Genomic DNA, 18,252 nt, shown 5'->3' with positions numbered 1-18,252 from the left:
GAATTACTTGGTTATTTTTTTCACTTGAAATTTAGAATTGTCAACTTATCCCTCCAAAAAAGTTTTGTTGATATTTTTACTGGGTTAGTATTTATAGAGTAAGAGTTATCATGGTGGATTTTATTTTATCTTTTATTTTATTTTTATTTATTTTAATGTTTATTTATTTTTGAGAGAGCACAAGTTGGGGAGGGACAAAGACAGGGGGCAGAGGATCCTAAGCGGGCTGTGTGCTGACAGCAGCGAGCTTGATGTGGGGCTCGAACTCAAAAACTGTGAGATCATGACCTGACCGGAAGTCAGATGGTCAACCAGCTGAGCCACCCAGGCACCCCAGTTATCACGATGGATTTTAAACTAAATGTTTAAATTTGTCTTTAGGTTACTCAGCAGTTAGAGAACATCTGTCTGCGGATCATTGATCTCGTTTTACAGAAACATGTAATTGGTAAGTTCAAAGGTAGAGTAAAAAAGTTAATTGATATTTTTTAACTTGGTAAACTTAAAGTGCATTTTTAGCCCTTCAGATTCAACAGTATGGACAATTTTGAGGGAGAGAAGCTTTCATTTTCTTCTGTTTTTTGGATATACTTTCGAGTATTATATATCTGTATTTTCATTTAGAGAAAAATTTAATACATCCAATTAAGAATTCCTAGTCTTGGAATTGAAAAATGTGAAATGATAGATCTATGTCTTTTCAGAAGTATGAAATAATTATTGTTCCGTTATCTATTATAGAGCCCAACTTCTGAATAGAACCAGTAACTAATAGAATCAGGATGTTACAATAGATGGGAATTTGTAGAAGAGGCTGTTTTTCCAGTATCCAAGCACTTTGCAGGTGACAGCCCCCAGGCCTGTGCCCTGGAGAGTGTTGCAGCCTATATAGTGTGCAGACAGAAAGCTGAAAGAAAAGCGTGTTACTGCTTAAGAGCAGTTGTCTCTAAAATTTTTCTCACTCACACCATTGATAGAAAATTGAGCATGCATTTCTAATATATGTGAATGATATTTGAATACAAGTTATAGGCAATATATATGTTACGAAACCACATTTATATATATAAAAACAGAAATGTAGAAGGATGGGATTAAATGTCTATATAAAGTGTTCTAATACACATTATATACATATATACACACACATTTTTATACTATGTATATATTATATACATATATCTATGTATTATTTCCCATTTCAGTACACTGCCTAGGGTACATACCCCTTACTTTTGAAATCATTGCTATAAAGCTGTAGTTCTCAAACTTTGGTATGCATAAGAATCACCAAGGAGCTAGTTCAAATGAAGATTTCTGGACCCTAGAGATTCTGATAAGCAAAAAAAGAACATATTCATTTATGTCTTTATTCATGGAAGAGATTGTAACCAAAAATTCTCCATTTAAAGTAAAGCGATCTGGAGGAGTGACACTGTGAAGTAAGATAAAGAGAAATAGTTTATACTAACTTTTTCATCTGTCTATGCCAGCTATTTGATTTGAGCAATTGAAATGTCAGGATGTTAAGGAAAGGGGCCTATTTTTGTGTGTAGTGAACAGATGAGAAAGCCATGGCTCCAGTTGCCTGTCTAGTATCTCATTCCTAGCTTTAAGGTGACAGGTGGTCTTTTCTTGTGTTTTTAGTTGTGATGTAATGTTAATGACCCTTTTTGAACCAATATTTGGCCATGCAGGATCTTAGATTAAAAAAAAAAAATAGGGGGCGCCTGGGTGGCTTGGTCGGTTAAGCGTCTGACTTTGGCTCAGGTCATGATCTCACGGTCCGTGAGTTTGAGCCCCGTGTCGGGCTCTGTGCTGACTGCTCAGAGCCTGGAGCCTGTTTCAGATTCTGTGTCTCCCTCTCTCTCTGCCCTTCCCCTGTTCATGCTCTGTCTCAAAAATAAATAAAAGCGTTAAAAAAAATTAAAAAAAAATAGTTCTGTAAGATGTCATGGGCCGAATCTGTTTTTCTGGGACCCCCACCACAGCAGCCTGACTTTGTTTGTGTCCGTGGTCCAGTCTCTTTCCATTGTCCTACTTTCCTTTTCTCCATTGCCTGTTTTCATTGCTAATTTACTTATAAGATTTCATTTATTATTAAAACCTAGGTTTAGCTATTACTGCTTTATCTGCTTTATCTTATGCAGGAAGTGAAAGTTAGTATAATCATCCCACCCTAAGAGTCTTCTTGATTGAGAATGATTGAAATAACTTTTGGCGAATTCAAGCATAAATGGAATGTAGTGGAAGGATGTTTGGTAGCTCACTGAATCCGTGGGAAGGCTGGAATTGGCTGGAGCCAGCATGATTGTGCCATAGAAGTGGTCTGCTGAGAAAGTCAGTGCTGTCTTTGTCCACACTGGGTCCTAGATTGCTGCCCACCACAGTTCAGCCTCCAGCACAGCTGCAAAAAGTAATCTGCAACAGCTTTGTGCCTTCTAGTTTCTCTGTCAAGTTTCAGAGTCCTGGTCTTCAGCATCTGAGTATCGGGTTGTGCACACGTGCTGAGCATGTGCAAGGAAATATTGGGCTGCTTTTCTGTCTTGAGCCTTTATAAAGTTAGGAAGAGGCGTTTGCTCTCCTTTTCTCCAAGGTGTGGGGTAATGATGAACAGAACTTTCAGATGTTTCATATTCAGATAATGCTGTTTTTCAAGTGATTGTCTTATGTAACAAGTTCTTTCCCAATATCTGTAATTTACATTTCATTTTGTTCTTGGTAAGGCAACTATCTGTCTTATCAGCTTTTGAATATATTGTTTGTTTGTTTTTAATATTTATTTTTTGAGAGAGAACGAGAATGAGTGGGGGAGGGGCAGAGAAAGATAGAGGATCTGAAGCAGGTGAGGAGAGCCCAAGGTAGGGCTTGAACTCACAAACCTTGAAATCATGACCTGAGCTGAAGTTGGACTCTTAACTGAGCCACCCAGGCTCCCCATGTATATTGTTTTAAATAATGCTACAGGGTCACCTGGCTGGCTCAGTTGGTTGAATGTCCGACTTCTGCTTAGGTTATGATCTCAGTGTTTAGGTTCGTGGTTTCGGGCCCCACATTGGGTTCGCTGCTGTCAGCATGGAGCCTGCTTTGGATCCTCTGTCCCCATCTCTCTCTCTCTCTCTCAAAAATAAACATTAAAAAAATTATATTACAGAAAAAACCTCCAAGCTTCCAGAGTGAATATTAGTTCCTTTTAAATAGGAGGGGCGCCTGTGTGGCTCATTGGGTTGAGCATCCTACTTTGGCTCAGGTCATAATCTCACAGCTCCTGAATTCAAGCCCCACGTCAGGCTCTGTGCTGACAGCTCAGAGCCTGGAGCCTGCTTTGGATCTGTGTCTCCCTCTCTCTCTGCTCATGCTGTGCCTCTCTTTCTCAAAAATAAATAAACATTGAAAATTAAAATAATTAAGAGGGAAAAAATCTTTGAACTTAAAAGACTTTTGCTCAGTGATGAACATGGTGGGAATTATTTGAAAAATTTTCTATTGAGATTTGTATTTTCTGATTGTATGTTTAGATATGATGTACTTTTGACTGAGAGCAATAAGAAATATATATGCAAATACATATATATACATATATATGCAAATATATTTGCAGTATGTATGCAAATACAATATTCTCTTTGGACTCTTCTACTTTATAGTGGATATCACTGACTTGAGATAAATTTTAAAATACTGCACAAGTATTACATGATTTGTAAATTGACAAAATACGGTCCAGAACATAGTTTGTAAAAATATGCGAGACCAGAAGATATTGTAGCCTAGCTTAATTAAGCTTTCCAAAGAACATTAATTATTTGTAAGTTAACAGTACTGTGCACAAGAGATATACAATTCCTTCTTGTACCCATTTCTAATATAGCTTTAGAAGTATAACTATATTTTAGTACACAGTATCAAGAAAATATGTATTTCCAGTATTCTAGGGAAATTTAGTAAAAACAAATCTTTGCCCTGTCCTGTTGGGTAGGGGGCAGATGGAAGGTGGCAAATATGGGAATGCTGAGAAAGGGGTGCTCAAGTATGTTAGGTGCCGAGGAATGTATGCAGGTAGATAGTCTCAATCCTCCCGTCTATGGTCTTTGTGTTTTAATTTTTGCTGTTTTCTAGCATTCTAACTAGAGATTTTCTTCCTTCTAGAATTCTATGAAGAAATTCTTTCACTGGCCTACAGTTTAACCTGCCATGGCATTTCCCCTCAAATGTGGCAGCTGCTAGGTATATTATATGAGGTGTTTCAGCAGGATTGTTTTGAATACTTTACAGGTATGCCTTTGGCCATGTAACATTTTTGCTTTTCTGTGTCTGGACATTATTTCCTTTGACACATGACATAAAGACACATACGATTCCGGTACTAATCAGAAAACAGTTGTTATTTCTCTGTGGAGTAAAGGGTGGTGCTGTTAGAGCAGTGTTTTCCAGAGTTAGGGATACAGGCAGTAGGAAGGAGCCTGTTTCCTGTTGTATCTCAAATTAGTTTGCAGTCAGAACAAATGTCCATACATTAATTCAGTTAGTATTTTCTGAATACTATCTATATTTCAAGCACTGTTCTAAGTATAGCGGTATAGCAGTGAACAAAATAGACAGCATTGCTCTTTTGACGCTTCCATTCTGGTTGGGGGGAACCAAAGGGAAGGTGGGGAACACACAGATAAGCAAGAAAATACATACTTTGTGAAGTGGTGATGAGTCCTTTAGAGTAAAGGACAAACATTCAGAACAATCACTATAATAAATGGTGAGCATTTTAATCTTCCTGATCCACATTTTCCTCATCTATAAATAGGGCAGATCTGTCACTTTCCTTACTAGCATTTGTGGCTGTGAAGGAAGATAGTAATATGTGGGTGCTATAGAAATATAGCTTCCGTGGGAATCATTTATTTCTACTCCTGTTACTCAAGTCTCATTGGGATTTTGAATTTTGTTTTTCCAGATATGATGCCTCTCCTGCATAATTATGTGACAATAGATACAAATACTTTATTATCTAATCCAAAGCATTTAGAAATACTTTTTACAATGTGTAGAAAGGTAAGCGTGTCCTAATCAGTTGTTGTAGTGGTTCTTAGTAATGTTTGAGTGTTTTACTGCTGGTCACTCTCAATTTGTTTCTTACACCTTTAGTTCTGTATTGCCTTCATCAACATATATTTGCCATTTTGTATTTTCTAATAGAGCTTGGAATTATTATTTGAAAAATTTATATTTGTGTTGTGCTTAAGAATGCTTGCCACTTTTATAGCTGTGTACTTTATAATGGTCAGGGTAAATAATTTTGTTTGTTTTTCTTTCAAAAATGCAAACTTACTACTTGATGAAAGAAAAGTGCTAAGAAAATAAGCACACAGTTTGTCAGTCTTGATTTTTTTAAATTGAATGTGTATATTGGAAACAACTAGATGTATATATTTTGATTATAAATAAGACAAAAAATTGGAATAGTTGGAAAAACAGCATCATTTAGCTCAATACAGGCTGATTTATCAGCCATATACTGGCTACTGTTAGATTCACATGCAAACATGTCTACTGTGTTGTCTTTGTCACAGGTTAGATTTTGCCCTCTATTGGTTGTATCTAGGAATCATTGATGAGTATAAATAATGTTTTCCTTTCTCCTTTAGGTGAATATTTATATACACATAAATATAAAACTGTATGTTGCATAAAGCTGCCAAATATCTAAGTTTGGCCTGGGAGTTGGGACTAAAGTATCTAGTCTACAACCTGTCTTTCTCACTAAAAGAGATGTGTACCAAGATATGTTAAGAGCTCTGAGCTGACAATCAGCACATCTGATTAAAGTCTCAGTTCAGTTGTAAAGAGCCTGGGAGATTTTGGGAGGTCACTAAGTTTCATCACATATAAATGAAAGGAGTAGAGTCATGATTTTTAAAGACTTCTTTAGCTCTGTAATAACCTAGCTTATTAAATCATAATCATTTGGCAGTGCTTAGTATTTTCTCCTCAGTAGTGTAGACAAGTGCTATTGAGGGAAAGGGAAAGAGAAAGCAGCAAGCAGAAAACATAACAGTCCTACACCCATTAGTATAGCTGCTCTGTATTATAGCTGCTGGGATAAAAGTGATGCTCACAGTAATGTCCTTAGACTTACCAACTAGTTAAAATATATGTCCTATTCTTGGTTTTTAGTAATAACTAATACGGGACTCTTCCTGTATACCAGGTATTTCCTCAGCATTTTATACATATTAACTTATTTTATCTTTACAATATTGTGAGGAAGGTATCACCTTTTGGTCAAAGAGGAGACCAAGGTAAAATTTTTTGCATCGTGCCTGAGGTTTAGTACATTGTCCTAAGTCACAGAGCTAGTCTTTGTTGGAGCCATATTTGAACCCAGGTGGTCTGGCTCCAGAGCCCATTTTTTAAATTGCTAAACACATTTTGTTTCTTCTCCTTTTGGAGGTGGGGACCAAAACCAACCAACAACCAACCAGCCAACCAACAAACAAAAAACCAAGCAAATACAATTTGGGGAAAAAGGAGTGATTTATTTATTCTTTCTGTATTGTACGCCATGATGGGAACAGTAAGACACAGAGGTTAATAAGTTTGTTTGAAAACACAGATAATAAGTGGCAGTGCTGGAATTTGAACCAAGCATTTTGGTTCCAGAGCCCATTTACATTTAGAATCTAGATCTAAATACATTGCCCTAGAGGTAAATTTTAAATTTTATGTAAATAGTGTTGGTTCTTGGTGTTGCCAGCTACCTGCTTAGGATTCAGCTCACTGATCCGTCTGTTTTCCAGCTTCCAAAATTTTATAGCTATCTACTTTTTCCTTTTCTCTGTCTTTGTGGATTTATGCCTCTAAAATCTCTTTACTGTCATTTTAATAGTCTTTTGGGAAGTAATAAAATTAAATGGGAATGTTCAATCTGTCTTCTTTACCTGGAATTTCTTTTTAATTCAGTTTTCTTAAATTGTATTTGCCTAGGAAATTATCCAATTAACCTGAGTTTTCAAATATATAAGGAATATAATGTTCTCCATAATATTTACTTATTTTAATCTCTCCTTTATCTGTATTTGTGTCTTTCTTGTCTTTTGTTTAAACAAATAGCTTAAGTATTTTGTTTGCAGCTATCATTTCTAGTATTTTTAAAATTTTGTTCCTTTTAAGAATAATTTTGACAAAAGCTGTCTGCTTTGTTGTCTTTATTCATTGAATCTGGTTTTTGTTTCTGTTATTTGTATTGTTTGTATTTTTAATTTCTGTCTCCTCTTTGTTCTTTGGGTTAAGTCTGTTCTTTTTCTTATAGCTTGTGTTTTAACATTTATTAATTTTTTTATATTTCTTAATTTCCAACATAAGCTTGCCTCTACTCTGCGAATCTCTCTTCTGGGAACCTTATTATAAGGCAATTATATTCCAAATTTTATGTATGAACACGTGCATTGTAGAATTGTTTATAATAGTGAAAATACAGCACTGACAATAGAGGAATATCTAGTAAACTGTTATATTTATCTACTGTAATACTTACAGTCCTAAGTGGTTATAACATTGATGGAAAATGTTTGTAGTTTAAAGTCCAAATGGAGAAATTAAAAGGTGTGTGATATCAAATTATGGTTATTATTTTGAAAAAAGTGAGTATATATGGACAAGAACTCAAAAGAAACAGAAACTACAGGGTTTGTTTCATTGTTTAAAAGTAAGGTTTTAAAATTTCTTTTCATTTCATTTTATTGGTTTGTTGTTTTGTTGCCTTTAAGGGAAGCTTCGTTTATCTGAAGTTAATTCCTATAGCTTAACTTTATTAATCCAAAGTTAAATAGGTGAATTCTTTCTTCTTAAAAGGAATTAGAGTAGATAAAGAAGATAGATGTACTTTATTTTGACCTTCCTTCTTTTGGATGGGCAAACTTAGAAAGCAAAGCTGCGATTCTAATGTGTGAATTTTTATGAGCTATTTGCTTCATGTACACTCGATTAAATTCTCTGCAGTGCCATTCACTGCTAAGCTAAATTGTGATTACTGTAGGTACTATGTGGAGATGCAGGAGAAGATGCGGAATGTCATGCAGCCAAACTCCTTGAAGTCATCATTCTTCAGTGCAAAGGAAAGGGAATTGATCAGGTAATACATGTATGGAAAGTTTGTACTTGATGTTTATACTGAAATTTTACCTGATTGACATTTTGTTTATATTATATGATGGAAAATTAAAAAGAGCCTGAAGTTTGTGCTTCCTGGTACAAATCCTATTTAAATGGCAAGGAAAAATACCCATGCAATTTGAAAATTGCACCTTGCATTCTAGCAGAGAAAGAAATAAACAGAAAAATATGTAATAATTTAAGAGGCTATCAAGCGAAGCATGAAGGAGATGAATATGTAAATTCTACTTAATTGGTTTCCCAGAGATTTGCATTTTCCCTTTGTTTTTGTAGATTCTATTGAAATATTCTCAGATTTGTTCTTTTAACCAGAAATGAAGACACTGTACAAAAAAGAAAAAGTTTCTTTTACTGATTTAAAAAGTATTATAGGGGCGCCCAGTGGCTCAGTGTCCGACTCTTGATTTCAGCTCGGTTTGTGAGTTTGAGCCCCACATTGGGCTCTGCGGTGACAGCACTGAGCCTGCTTGGGATTCTCCTCTCTCTCTCTCTCTCTGCCCCTCCCCTGCTCTCTCTCTCTCTCCCTCAAAATAAAATTTTTAAAAAAGTATTATAAATTTTCAACAAAGATTAATTTGATATTCGGTGTAATCATGGTATGATAGATACTGAGAAAAAAAGTCTTCAAGTAAAATTGTGGAGTTGTCTTTTTTTCTTTCAGTTCTGTAATGTTTGCTCCATGTATTTTTTGGTAACAGCTTTACTGAGCTATAATTCACATACCGTATAATTCACTCATTTACAGTGGATTCAGTGTATTTTAATATATTCACAGAATCATGCAACTATTCATATAGTCAGTTTTATTTTTTAATTAATTTTAAAATTTAAATCCAAGTTAGTTAATATAAATGGTGTAATAATGATTTCAAGAATAGAATTTAGTGATTCATCACTTACTTATAACACCCAGTGCTCATCCCAGCAACTGTCCTCCTTAATGCCCCTTGCCCATTTAGCCCATCCCCATACCCAATACCCCTCCAGCAACCCTCAGTTTGTTCTCTTATGGTTTGTACCCCTCTCTGTTTTTATATTATTTTACATCACTTCCCTTATGTTCGTCTGTTTTGTATCTTAAGTTCCACATATGAGTGAAATCATATGCTATGTCTTTCTCTGACTTATTTTGCTTAACATAATACACTGTAGTTCCATCCACACTGTTGCAAATGGCAAGATTTCATTCTTTTTTTGACTGCTGAGTAATATTACACTGTGTATATACATACCACATCTTCTTTATCTTTTCATCTGTTTATGGACATTTGAGCTCTTTCCATACTTTGGCTATTGTCAGTAGTGCTGCTATAAACGTTGGTGTATGTGCCCCTTTGAAACAGCATACCTGTATCCCTTGGATAAATACCTAGTAATGTAATTGCTGGATTGATTGTAGGGTAGTTCTATTTTTAATATTTTGAGGAACCTCTATAATGTTTTTTAGAGTAGCTGCACCAGTTTGCATTCCCACCAGTGGTGCAAAAGGGTTCCTCTTTGTCTGCATCCTTGCCAATATCTGTTGTTGCCTGAGCTGTTAATGTTAGCTATTCTGACAGGTGTGAGGTGGTATCTCATTGTGGTTTTGATTTGTATTTCCCTGATGATGAGTGATGTTGAGCATTTTTTCATGTGTGTGTCAGCCATCTGGATGTCTTTTTTGGAAAGGTGTCTATTCATGTCTTTTGCCCATTTTTTCACTGGATTATTTGTTTTTGGGGTGTTGAGTTTGATAAGTTCTTTATGGATTTTGGATCTAACCTTTTATCTGATATGTCATTTGCAAATATCTTCTTTTGTTCCATTGGTTGCCTTTTAGTTTTGCTGATTATTTCCTTCGCCGTGCAGAAGCTTTTTATCTTGATGAGGTCCCAATACTTTATTTTTGCTTTTCTTTCCCTTGCCTCCAGAGACATGTCAAGTAAAAAATTACTGTGGCCAAGGCCAAAGAGGTTGTTGCCTGATTTTTCCTCTAGGATTTTCCTGTCTTACATTTAGGTCTTTCATCCATTTTGAGTTTATTTTTGTGTATGGTGTGAGAAAGTGGTCCAGGATCATTTTTCTGTGTGTCGCTGTCCAGTTTTCCCAGCACCACTTACTGAAGAGACTGTCTTTATTCCATTGGATATTCTTTCCTGCTTTGTCAAAGATTAGTTGACCATACGTTTGTGGTTCCATTTCTGGGTTCTCTATTCTGTTCCATTGATCTGAGTGTCTGTTCTTGTGCCAGTACCATACTGTCTTGATGATTACAGCTGTGCAATACAGCTTGAAGTCTGGAATTGTGATGCCTCCAGCTTTGGTTTTCTTTTTCAGGATTGCTTTGGCTATTTGGGGTCTTTTCTGGTTCCATACAAATTTAAGAATTGTTTATTCTAGCTCTTTGAAGAGTGCTGGTGTTGTTTTGATACGTATTGCATTGAATATGTAGATTGCTTTGGGTAGTATTGACATTTTAACAATATTTGCTCTTCCTATCCAGGAGCATGGAATGTTTTTCCATTTTTTTGTGTCTTCTTCAATTTCTTTCATAAGCTTTCTATACTTTTCAGTGTATAGATTTTTCACCTCTTTGGTTAGGTTTATTCCTAGGTATTTTATGGTTACTTTGGTCAGTTTTAGAGCATTCCATCACTATCTCCCAAAGAACTCCTCATTTCCCCTTAACACCTACCCCCCCCCCCGCCCCCCAGCCTAGGCAACCATTTTTCCGCTTTCTTATTTTAGAGATTTGTCTATTCTAGACATTTCATATAAACAGAATCATGTGGTCCTTTGTGAATGACTTTTCTCACTTAGCATAATGGCTTAAAGGTTCATCCATGTGGTAGCATGCGTACTAGTACTTCATTTCTTTTTATTGCCAAATATTCCATTGTGTGGATATATCACATTTATTTTAGTCATTCATTAGTTGGTGGATTCTTGGATTATATCCACTTTTTTTTTTTTTTTTTAAGTCAGCTCCATCTCCAGTGAGGGGCTTGAAGTCATGACTCTGAGATCAGAAGTCACATGCCCTACTGACTGAGCCAGCCAGGCGCCCCTGATTATTCCCACTTTTTGTCTAATGTGAATAATGGTATGCACATTTCTATGCAGATTTTTGTGTGGACGTACTTTCATTTCTCTTGGAATATATCTAGGAGTGGCGGTTCTTTGTTTAATTGTTTGAACTGCCAAACTTTTTCCAAAGCAGCTGCACCATTTCCCATTCCTACCAGCAGTGAATGAGGAGGATTCCCATTTGTCTGTATCCTCATCAATTCTTGCTTTGTTGCTCTTGTTTTCTTGATCAGTTTTTTTTTTTTTTCTTATAGCCATCCTTGTAGGTGTGAAGTACTATATCACAGTTTTGATTTGCATTTGCTTGATGGCTAATGATGTTGAGTATCTTTTCCTATGGCCATTTGTATATCTTTTTTTTTTTTTTTTGAGAAATGTCTATTCAGATTCTTGGCCCATTTTAATTAGGTTATTTGTTTATTATTGAGTCATGGGGGTTATTTAAATATTCTAAATTCAAGTCCATTGTCAGATGTACAGTTTGCAAAAATTTTCTCCCAATTTGTGGATTGTGTTACCACTGTCTTAAATCTTTTTTTTTTTTTTTAAGTTTGATTTATTTTGAGATAGAGAGCATGCAAGTGGGGGAGGGTCAGAGAGAGAGGGAGAAAGAGAGAATCCCACACAGGCACCACACTGTCAGCGCAGAGGGGCTTGAACTCACGAACTGTGAGATCCTGACCTGAGCTGAAGTTGGAAGCTCAACCAACTGAGTCCCCCAGGCGCCCCAGTTGTGTTACCACTTTCTTGATGGTGTCCTTTGAAGCAGTTTTTAATTTTGATGATGCCCAGTTTATCTAATTTTTCTTTTGTTGCTTGTGGTTGGTGGTATATTTAAGAACCTGTTGCTAAATATAAGTTCACAGAGATTTCCTTGTGTTCTCTTCGAAAAGTTTTATGGTTTTAGCTGCAACATTTAGCTCTTTAATTCGTTTTGAGTTAAATTTTCTGTGTGGTATGAGAAAGGAGTTAATTCATTATTCTGCATGTGGATAGCAAGTTGTCTCAGTACTGTTTGTTGAAAAAACTATTCTTTCCCTATTGAATTGTCTTAGCACCCTTGTCAAATGAATTGACTATAAAGGTGAGGGTTCATTTCTGTATTCTCATTCTATTTGATTGATTTTTTTTTTTTATCTTTAAGCCAGGACTACACTATCTTTATTAAATTTTGAAATTAGGAAGTTCTAGTCTTCCAGTTTTGTTCTTTTGCAAGACTGTTGTGACTATTCTGGGTTCCTTGAGTTTCCATGTGAAATTTAGGGCAGCTTGTCAATTTCAGCAAAGCAGTCAGCTGGTATTGTGAGAGGCATTGTGCTGAATCTGTAGAATCATTGTAGATCTGGGAAGTATTGCCATTTTAAGAATACTTAGTCTTTTATCTCCTGAACATGGGATCTCTTTCCTTATGTTTAGGTCAAATTTCTTCTAAAAATGTTTAGTTTTCACAGTATAAGTTTTGCAGTTCTTTTGTTAAGATATTCATAGTTTAGTCTTTTTAATGCTATTGTAAATGGAATTATTTTCTTAATTTCATTTTCAAGTTTAATTGCCCATGTTTAGAAATACATTTTAAAAATATGTATTTATTGTGTATCCTGCAACCTTGCCAAGCTTGTTTATTAGATTAATGTTTCAGTAAACTTTTTAGGATTACCAGTTTGGGTGCTTTTTATTTTTCTCGCCTAATTGCCTTGGCTAGAACCTCTAGTGCAATGTTGAACAGATGTGGTGAAAGGAGAGGTGTTGTTCCTAATCTTAGGGGGAAACATTCCTTTCACCATTAAGTCTGACGTCAGCTGTGGGTTTTTCATAGATGCTTTTTATCAGGTTGAGGGAGTTCCTGTTTGTTTGTACTTTGTTGACTATTTTTATCATGAAGCATGTTGAATTTTGTCAAATGGCTTTTTCTATACCTTTATTACAGGTGTATTCATATTTCTATTTATTTTTGAGTTAATTTCAGTAGTTTGCATCTTTCTAGGAATTTGTTGGTGTAATTTATGTTAACTAATTTGTTGGCATGAAGTTCATATTTTTTTTATTTCTGTAGGTTGGTAGTATGTTCTCAGTCTTGGTAATTAGTGTCTTCTCTCTCTCTTTTTTATCTTTTGGTCAGTTGAGCTAAATAAAGGTTTTCTAATTTTGTCGATCTTTTCAAAGAACCAATTTATGGTTTTGTTCACTATTGTTTTTCTGTTTTCTATTTCATTAGTTTCTGCTCTAATCTTTACCATTTATTCTCTTCCATTTGCTTTGAGTTTAGTTTGCTCTTTTATTTCCAGTATCTTATTTTTTAAAGTTTATTTATTTATTTTGAGAGAGAACACGTGTGTGCACAAGTGGGGGAGGGACAGAGAGAGGGAGAGACAGAATCCTAAGCAGGTTCTGCACTTGGGGCTCAAACTCACAAACTGTGAGATCATGACCTGAGCCAAGATCAAGAGTTGGACCCTTAACCAACTGAGCTGGTCAGGTATCCCTATTTCCAGTATCTTAAGGTGAAAGGTTATGTTATGATTTGAATTATTTTTTAAATACATCTGCAACTATAAATTTTTCTCTAAGTGCTGTTTTAGCTATATTCATTTAACTCAAAATATATTCTCATTTTTTTGGTGGTTTATTCTGGACCCATTGGTTATTTAGGAGTGTGTTAATTTGCAAGTATTTGTGAATTTCGCAAATTCTGTTATTGATTTTTTTTTAATGTTTATTTTTGAGAGAGAGAGCACATGTGCGCACGCTCACAAGCTGGTGGGGAGCAGAGAGAGAGGGGGACAGGGGATCTGAAGGGGGCTCTGTGCTGACAGCAAAGAGTCCAGTGTGGGATTTGAACTCATGAACTATGAGATCACAACCTGAGCTGAAGTTGGATGTTTGACCAGTTGACTGATCCACCCAAGTACCCCTCTGTTATTATTTCTAATTTTACTCCATTGTGATTAGAGAACATACTTTCTATAATTTCATTCTTTTTAAATGTATTGGGACTTGTTTTATGGCCCCAAATATAGTTTGTCCTGATACTATTCCATTGCATTTAAGAATAATATGTATTCTGCTTTTGTTGGGTGGAATGTTGTATAGATTTTTGTTAGATCTAGTTGATTTATAATGTTGCTTAAGTGTCTTATCTATTTGCTGATCTTCTACTTATCCATTATTTTTAAAAAATATTTTTATTTTATTTTAGAGAGGGTGAGGGAGAGGGGGGAGAGAGAGAGAGAGAGAGAATGAATGAATGAATGAATCTTAAGTAGGCTCCATGCTAAGTATGGAGCCTGATGTGGTTCTCAGTCCCACAATCCTGAGATCATACCTGAGCCGAAATCAAGAGTTGGTTTCTCAACCGACTGTGCCACTTGGGCACGCCTACTCATCCATCATTGTTCTTTATTTAAAAAAATTTTTTTTCATGTTTATTTTGAGAGAGAGAGAGAGAGAGCGAGAGCACAAGTGGGGGAGGAGCAGAGAGAGAGAATCCCAAGCAGACTCTGCGCTGTTGGTAGAGCCTAAATGAGGGCTTGAATTCATGAACTGTGAGATCATGACCTGAGCTGAAACCAAGAGTCAGATGCCTAATGGACTGAGCCACCCAGGCATCCCTCATCCATTATTGTTCTATCCATCATTGAAAGTTAAGTCTCCAACTGTTGTTGAATTTGTCTATTTCTCCCTTTTTTTCTGTCAGTTTTTGCTTCAGATATTTTAGAGCTCTGTTTTTAGGTACATGTATGTTTATAAATGCTATATCTTCCTGAGTTCACCCCTTTTTCAATAAAAATGTTTCTCTTTGTCTCTAGTAACATATTTTTTTGTTTTAATGTCTATATTGTCTAATAGTAGTATAGCCACTCCGACTTTCTTATGGTTGCTGTTTGCATATCTTTTTTCATCTTTTTACTTTTAAGCTATTTATATTTTTGAATCTAAAGTGTGTTTCCTGTAGATAGCATATAGATGAATCTTGTTTTTTTAAATCCAATTTGACATTCTCTTTTGATTGTTTAATCTATTAATATTTAATGTTATTGTTATGCATGGATTTAGTCTGTCATTTTTTATTTTATATATCTCATTTTTCCCCTGTTCTTTTTTTACTGCTTTCTTTTGAAATAGTTAAATATTTTGTTAAAAAAATTTTTTTTTAAAAATTTATTTTTGAGAAACAGAGCTTGAGTGGAGGGACAGAGAGAGGGAGACACAATCAGAAGCCGGCTGCAGGGTCTGAGCTGTCAGCACAGAGCCTGATGTGGGGCTTGAACTCATGAACCTTGAGATCATGAGCTGAGCTGAAGGCAGATGCTTAACTGACTGAGCCACTTAGGTGCCCTAAGTAAATATTTTCTAATGTCACATTTTGATTTCTTTAATTTTATTTTCACTATTTAAAAAATTTTCCGGGTGCTTGGGAAGCTCGGTCGGTTAAGCATCCAACTCTTGATTTTAGCTCAGGTCATGATCTCCTGGTTGTGAGATCAGACCCAGCATCAGGCTTCTTGTTGGGCGTGTAGCTTGCTTAAGATTCTCTCTCTCCCTCTCCCCCTGGCTCTCCACAGCTTGTGTGCACATGTGCTCTCTCTCTCAAAAAATTTTTTTTTCTTAGTGGTTGCTCTAGGGCTTACTGTATACATCTTATTTGAATCTACCTCAGATTTAGGTTAACATAATTTTAGTGAGAAATAGATGCATTACTCCTATATAGCTCTATCTCTTCTTCCTCCTTTTTATACTATTACTGTTATACATATTACATTTATATATGTTATAAACCTAGAAATAGTTATTTTTTGTAATTTTATGTTAAAGAAGCTAAGAAAGGCAAGCCAAGTATATGTTTATAGAGTTTGTCATATTAACTCTCTTATTTACCATTTCTCAATTCTTTTCATTTGTTCCTTTGGATTGGAGTTACCATCTGGTGTCATTTGCTTTCTCCAGTAAAATGTTTCTCCTATTTCCTTTGTATTGTTAATATTGAATATATTACATTTCTATATTTTATAGTCCCAGCAATACAATTTTAAAATGTTATTTTATGCAATTGCTTTTTCTTTTCTATTTTTCTTTTTTTTTAATTGCATTTCATTTTTAAAACATTTAAGAGGAGAAAGTCAAAGAAATAGTGTTTTTCTATTTTTGAAAATTACATAATTACATTTACGGGAGCTTGTGTGTGTGTGTGCGCGTGTGTGTCTTTGAATAACCTTCTGGGTCACTTGCTTTTAGCTTGAACTTCCTTTAGTAAGTTCAGGGTAAGGTCTGATAGCAGTGAATTCTCTGTTGTTGTTTTCTGAGAGTATTTTATTTTACTTTCAGTTTTGATAGACAGTTTTACTGAATTCTTGGTTTTTTCTTTCAGCAATTTGAATATACCATCACCCTGCCTTCTGGTCTCCATTGTTTCTGATAAGAAACATTGATTAACATTGATTAATCTTGTACTTGGTCGCTATGTATGTTTTTTCTCATGCTGCTATAAATGTTATCTCTTTGTCTTTTACCATTTTTACTATGAAATGTCTTTGTATTTATCTTACTTGGATTTGTTGACTTTCTTGGATATATAGATTGTTTTTTATCAGACTGGGAATGTTTCCAGCCATTATTTCTTCAAGTATTTTTTCTTCTTTTTCTCTCTTCTCTCCTTCTGATTCTCCCTCTACATATACATTGGTGTGCTTAATGGTGTTCCACATTTCTTTGAGGCTCTGATAATTTTTCTTTATTCTGTCTTTTCTCTGGTGTTTGGATTACATACTTTTTCAATCTATCTTCAGGTTTGCTTATTCTCTCTTCTGCCATTTCAGATCTATTGTTGAGCCCTTCTAATTAATTTTTCATTTTTTTTTTTAAGTGAGCTCCATGCTCAACGTGGGGCTTGAACTTAGAACCCCATGATCAAGAGCTACATACTCTACTGTCTGAGTCAAGTGCCCCTATAGCATTTTTTTAACTCTAGAATTTCCATTTGATTCTTTTTTGCAATTTGCATGTCCTAATAGATATTTTCTGTTTGATGAGACATGGTCATCATAGCTTCCTATATTTTAAAGATGTTTTCTTTTAGGAGTGTCTGGGTGACTCAGTTTAGCATCCGACTTCAGCTCAGGTCATGATCTTGTGGTCTGTGGTTCAAGCCTGAAACCTGCTTTGGATTCTGTGTCTCCCATTCCCTCTACCCCCCTCCTGCTCATGCTCTCTTTCTCAAAAATAAATAAACATTAAGAAAATGTTTTATTTTTTAAACATTTATAATGGCTGTTTTGAGGTTTTGAAAGCCCATGTTTGAGTTAGTTCTGGCCCCAGGAGGATTCTTCTTGACTGTCTCTTTCCTGTTTTTCTCATGTGAACTTCTAGCTTACGGTTTATCTTTTTATTTTAATTAGGAGGAACCACCAGCCTCCTCTTATTTGCTGCTTACCACCAAGTTCTCCATTATTTTTGAGAAGAGTGACCCTCCAGCCTCTTTTCTGGGTTGATAAAGTTTTACATGTATTTTTGAAGGCTCATTTTCTCCTTCAACGAGTACTGTTTTAGGTGATGTAGGTGAGGTAGAAAGACATTATGATGTCAACAGAACAAGGAGATAGTAAAGAACGGAACTTGAGTGAAAGTAGAGAAGGGTTCAGTTCTGTTGACTGGCTTTTGGAAAGTCCTCAGCAGTAGAATCTAATCATGCCTGGAAGGTGTGGAATATATCCATAACAAAGAGTTCAGAATCTCTCCTCTAAGCCAGAAGTAGGGAAGCTATGGCCTGTGGGCCAAATCCAGCCTGTGACCTGTATGTATGGCCTAGGAATGAAGAGTGGTTTTTACATTTTTGAAGGGATGTTTAAAGAAAAAAAAAAGTGGGCAACAGAGACCGTATATAGCCTGCAAAGTTGAAAGTATTATTAAATATCTACTGTAAGTTTACCAACCCTTGCTGTAAGCAATTGAACAGAGAATCCATTGAGCAGAGAAATGACATGATCAAAGTTAGGGACTTAGAATAATGAGTTTGCTAGCAGT

The 18,252-nt window shown here is 35.5% G+C and overlaps 1 protein-coding gene across 4 annotated transcripts in view; it reads left to right on the top strand.

The window, feature by feature from the left end:
• IPO8 (importin 8) overlaps positions 1-18,252 on the top strand; it is an 85,123-nt gene that overhangs the window by 39,846 nt on the left and 27,025 nt on the right. For all 4 annotated transcript variants that reach the window (XM_019834767.3, XM_003988535.6, XM_019834768.3 and 1 more), the window contains 4 exons: positions 382-448; positions 4,150-4,275; positions 4,952-5,049; positions 8,033-8,128. In XM_019834767.3, coding sequence (XP_019690326.1) covers positions 382-448; positions 4,150-4,275; positions 4,952-5,049; positions 8,033-8,128 — 387 coding nt within the window. The remainder of the gene's footprint in view (positions 1-381; positions 449-4,149; positions 4,276-4,951; positions 5,050-8,032; positions 8,129-18,252) is intronic.

This window comes from Felis catus, chromosome B4 (genome assembly GCF_018350175.1).
Source record: "Felis catus isolate Fca126 chromosome B4, F.catus_Fca126_mat1.0, whole genome shotgun sequence".
NCBI classification, from domain to species: domain Eukaryota; kingdom Metazoa; phylum Chordata; class Mammalia; order Carnivora; family Felidae; genus Felis; species Felis catus.
Note: the sequence above shows the minus strand (reverse complement) of the source record. Positions and strands in the feature narration are given on the sequence as shown.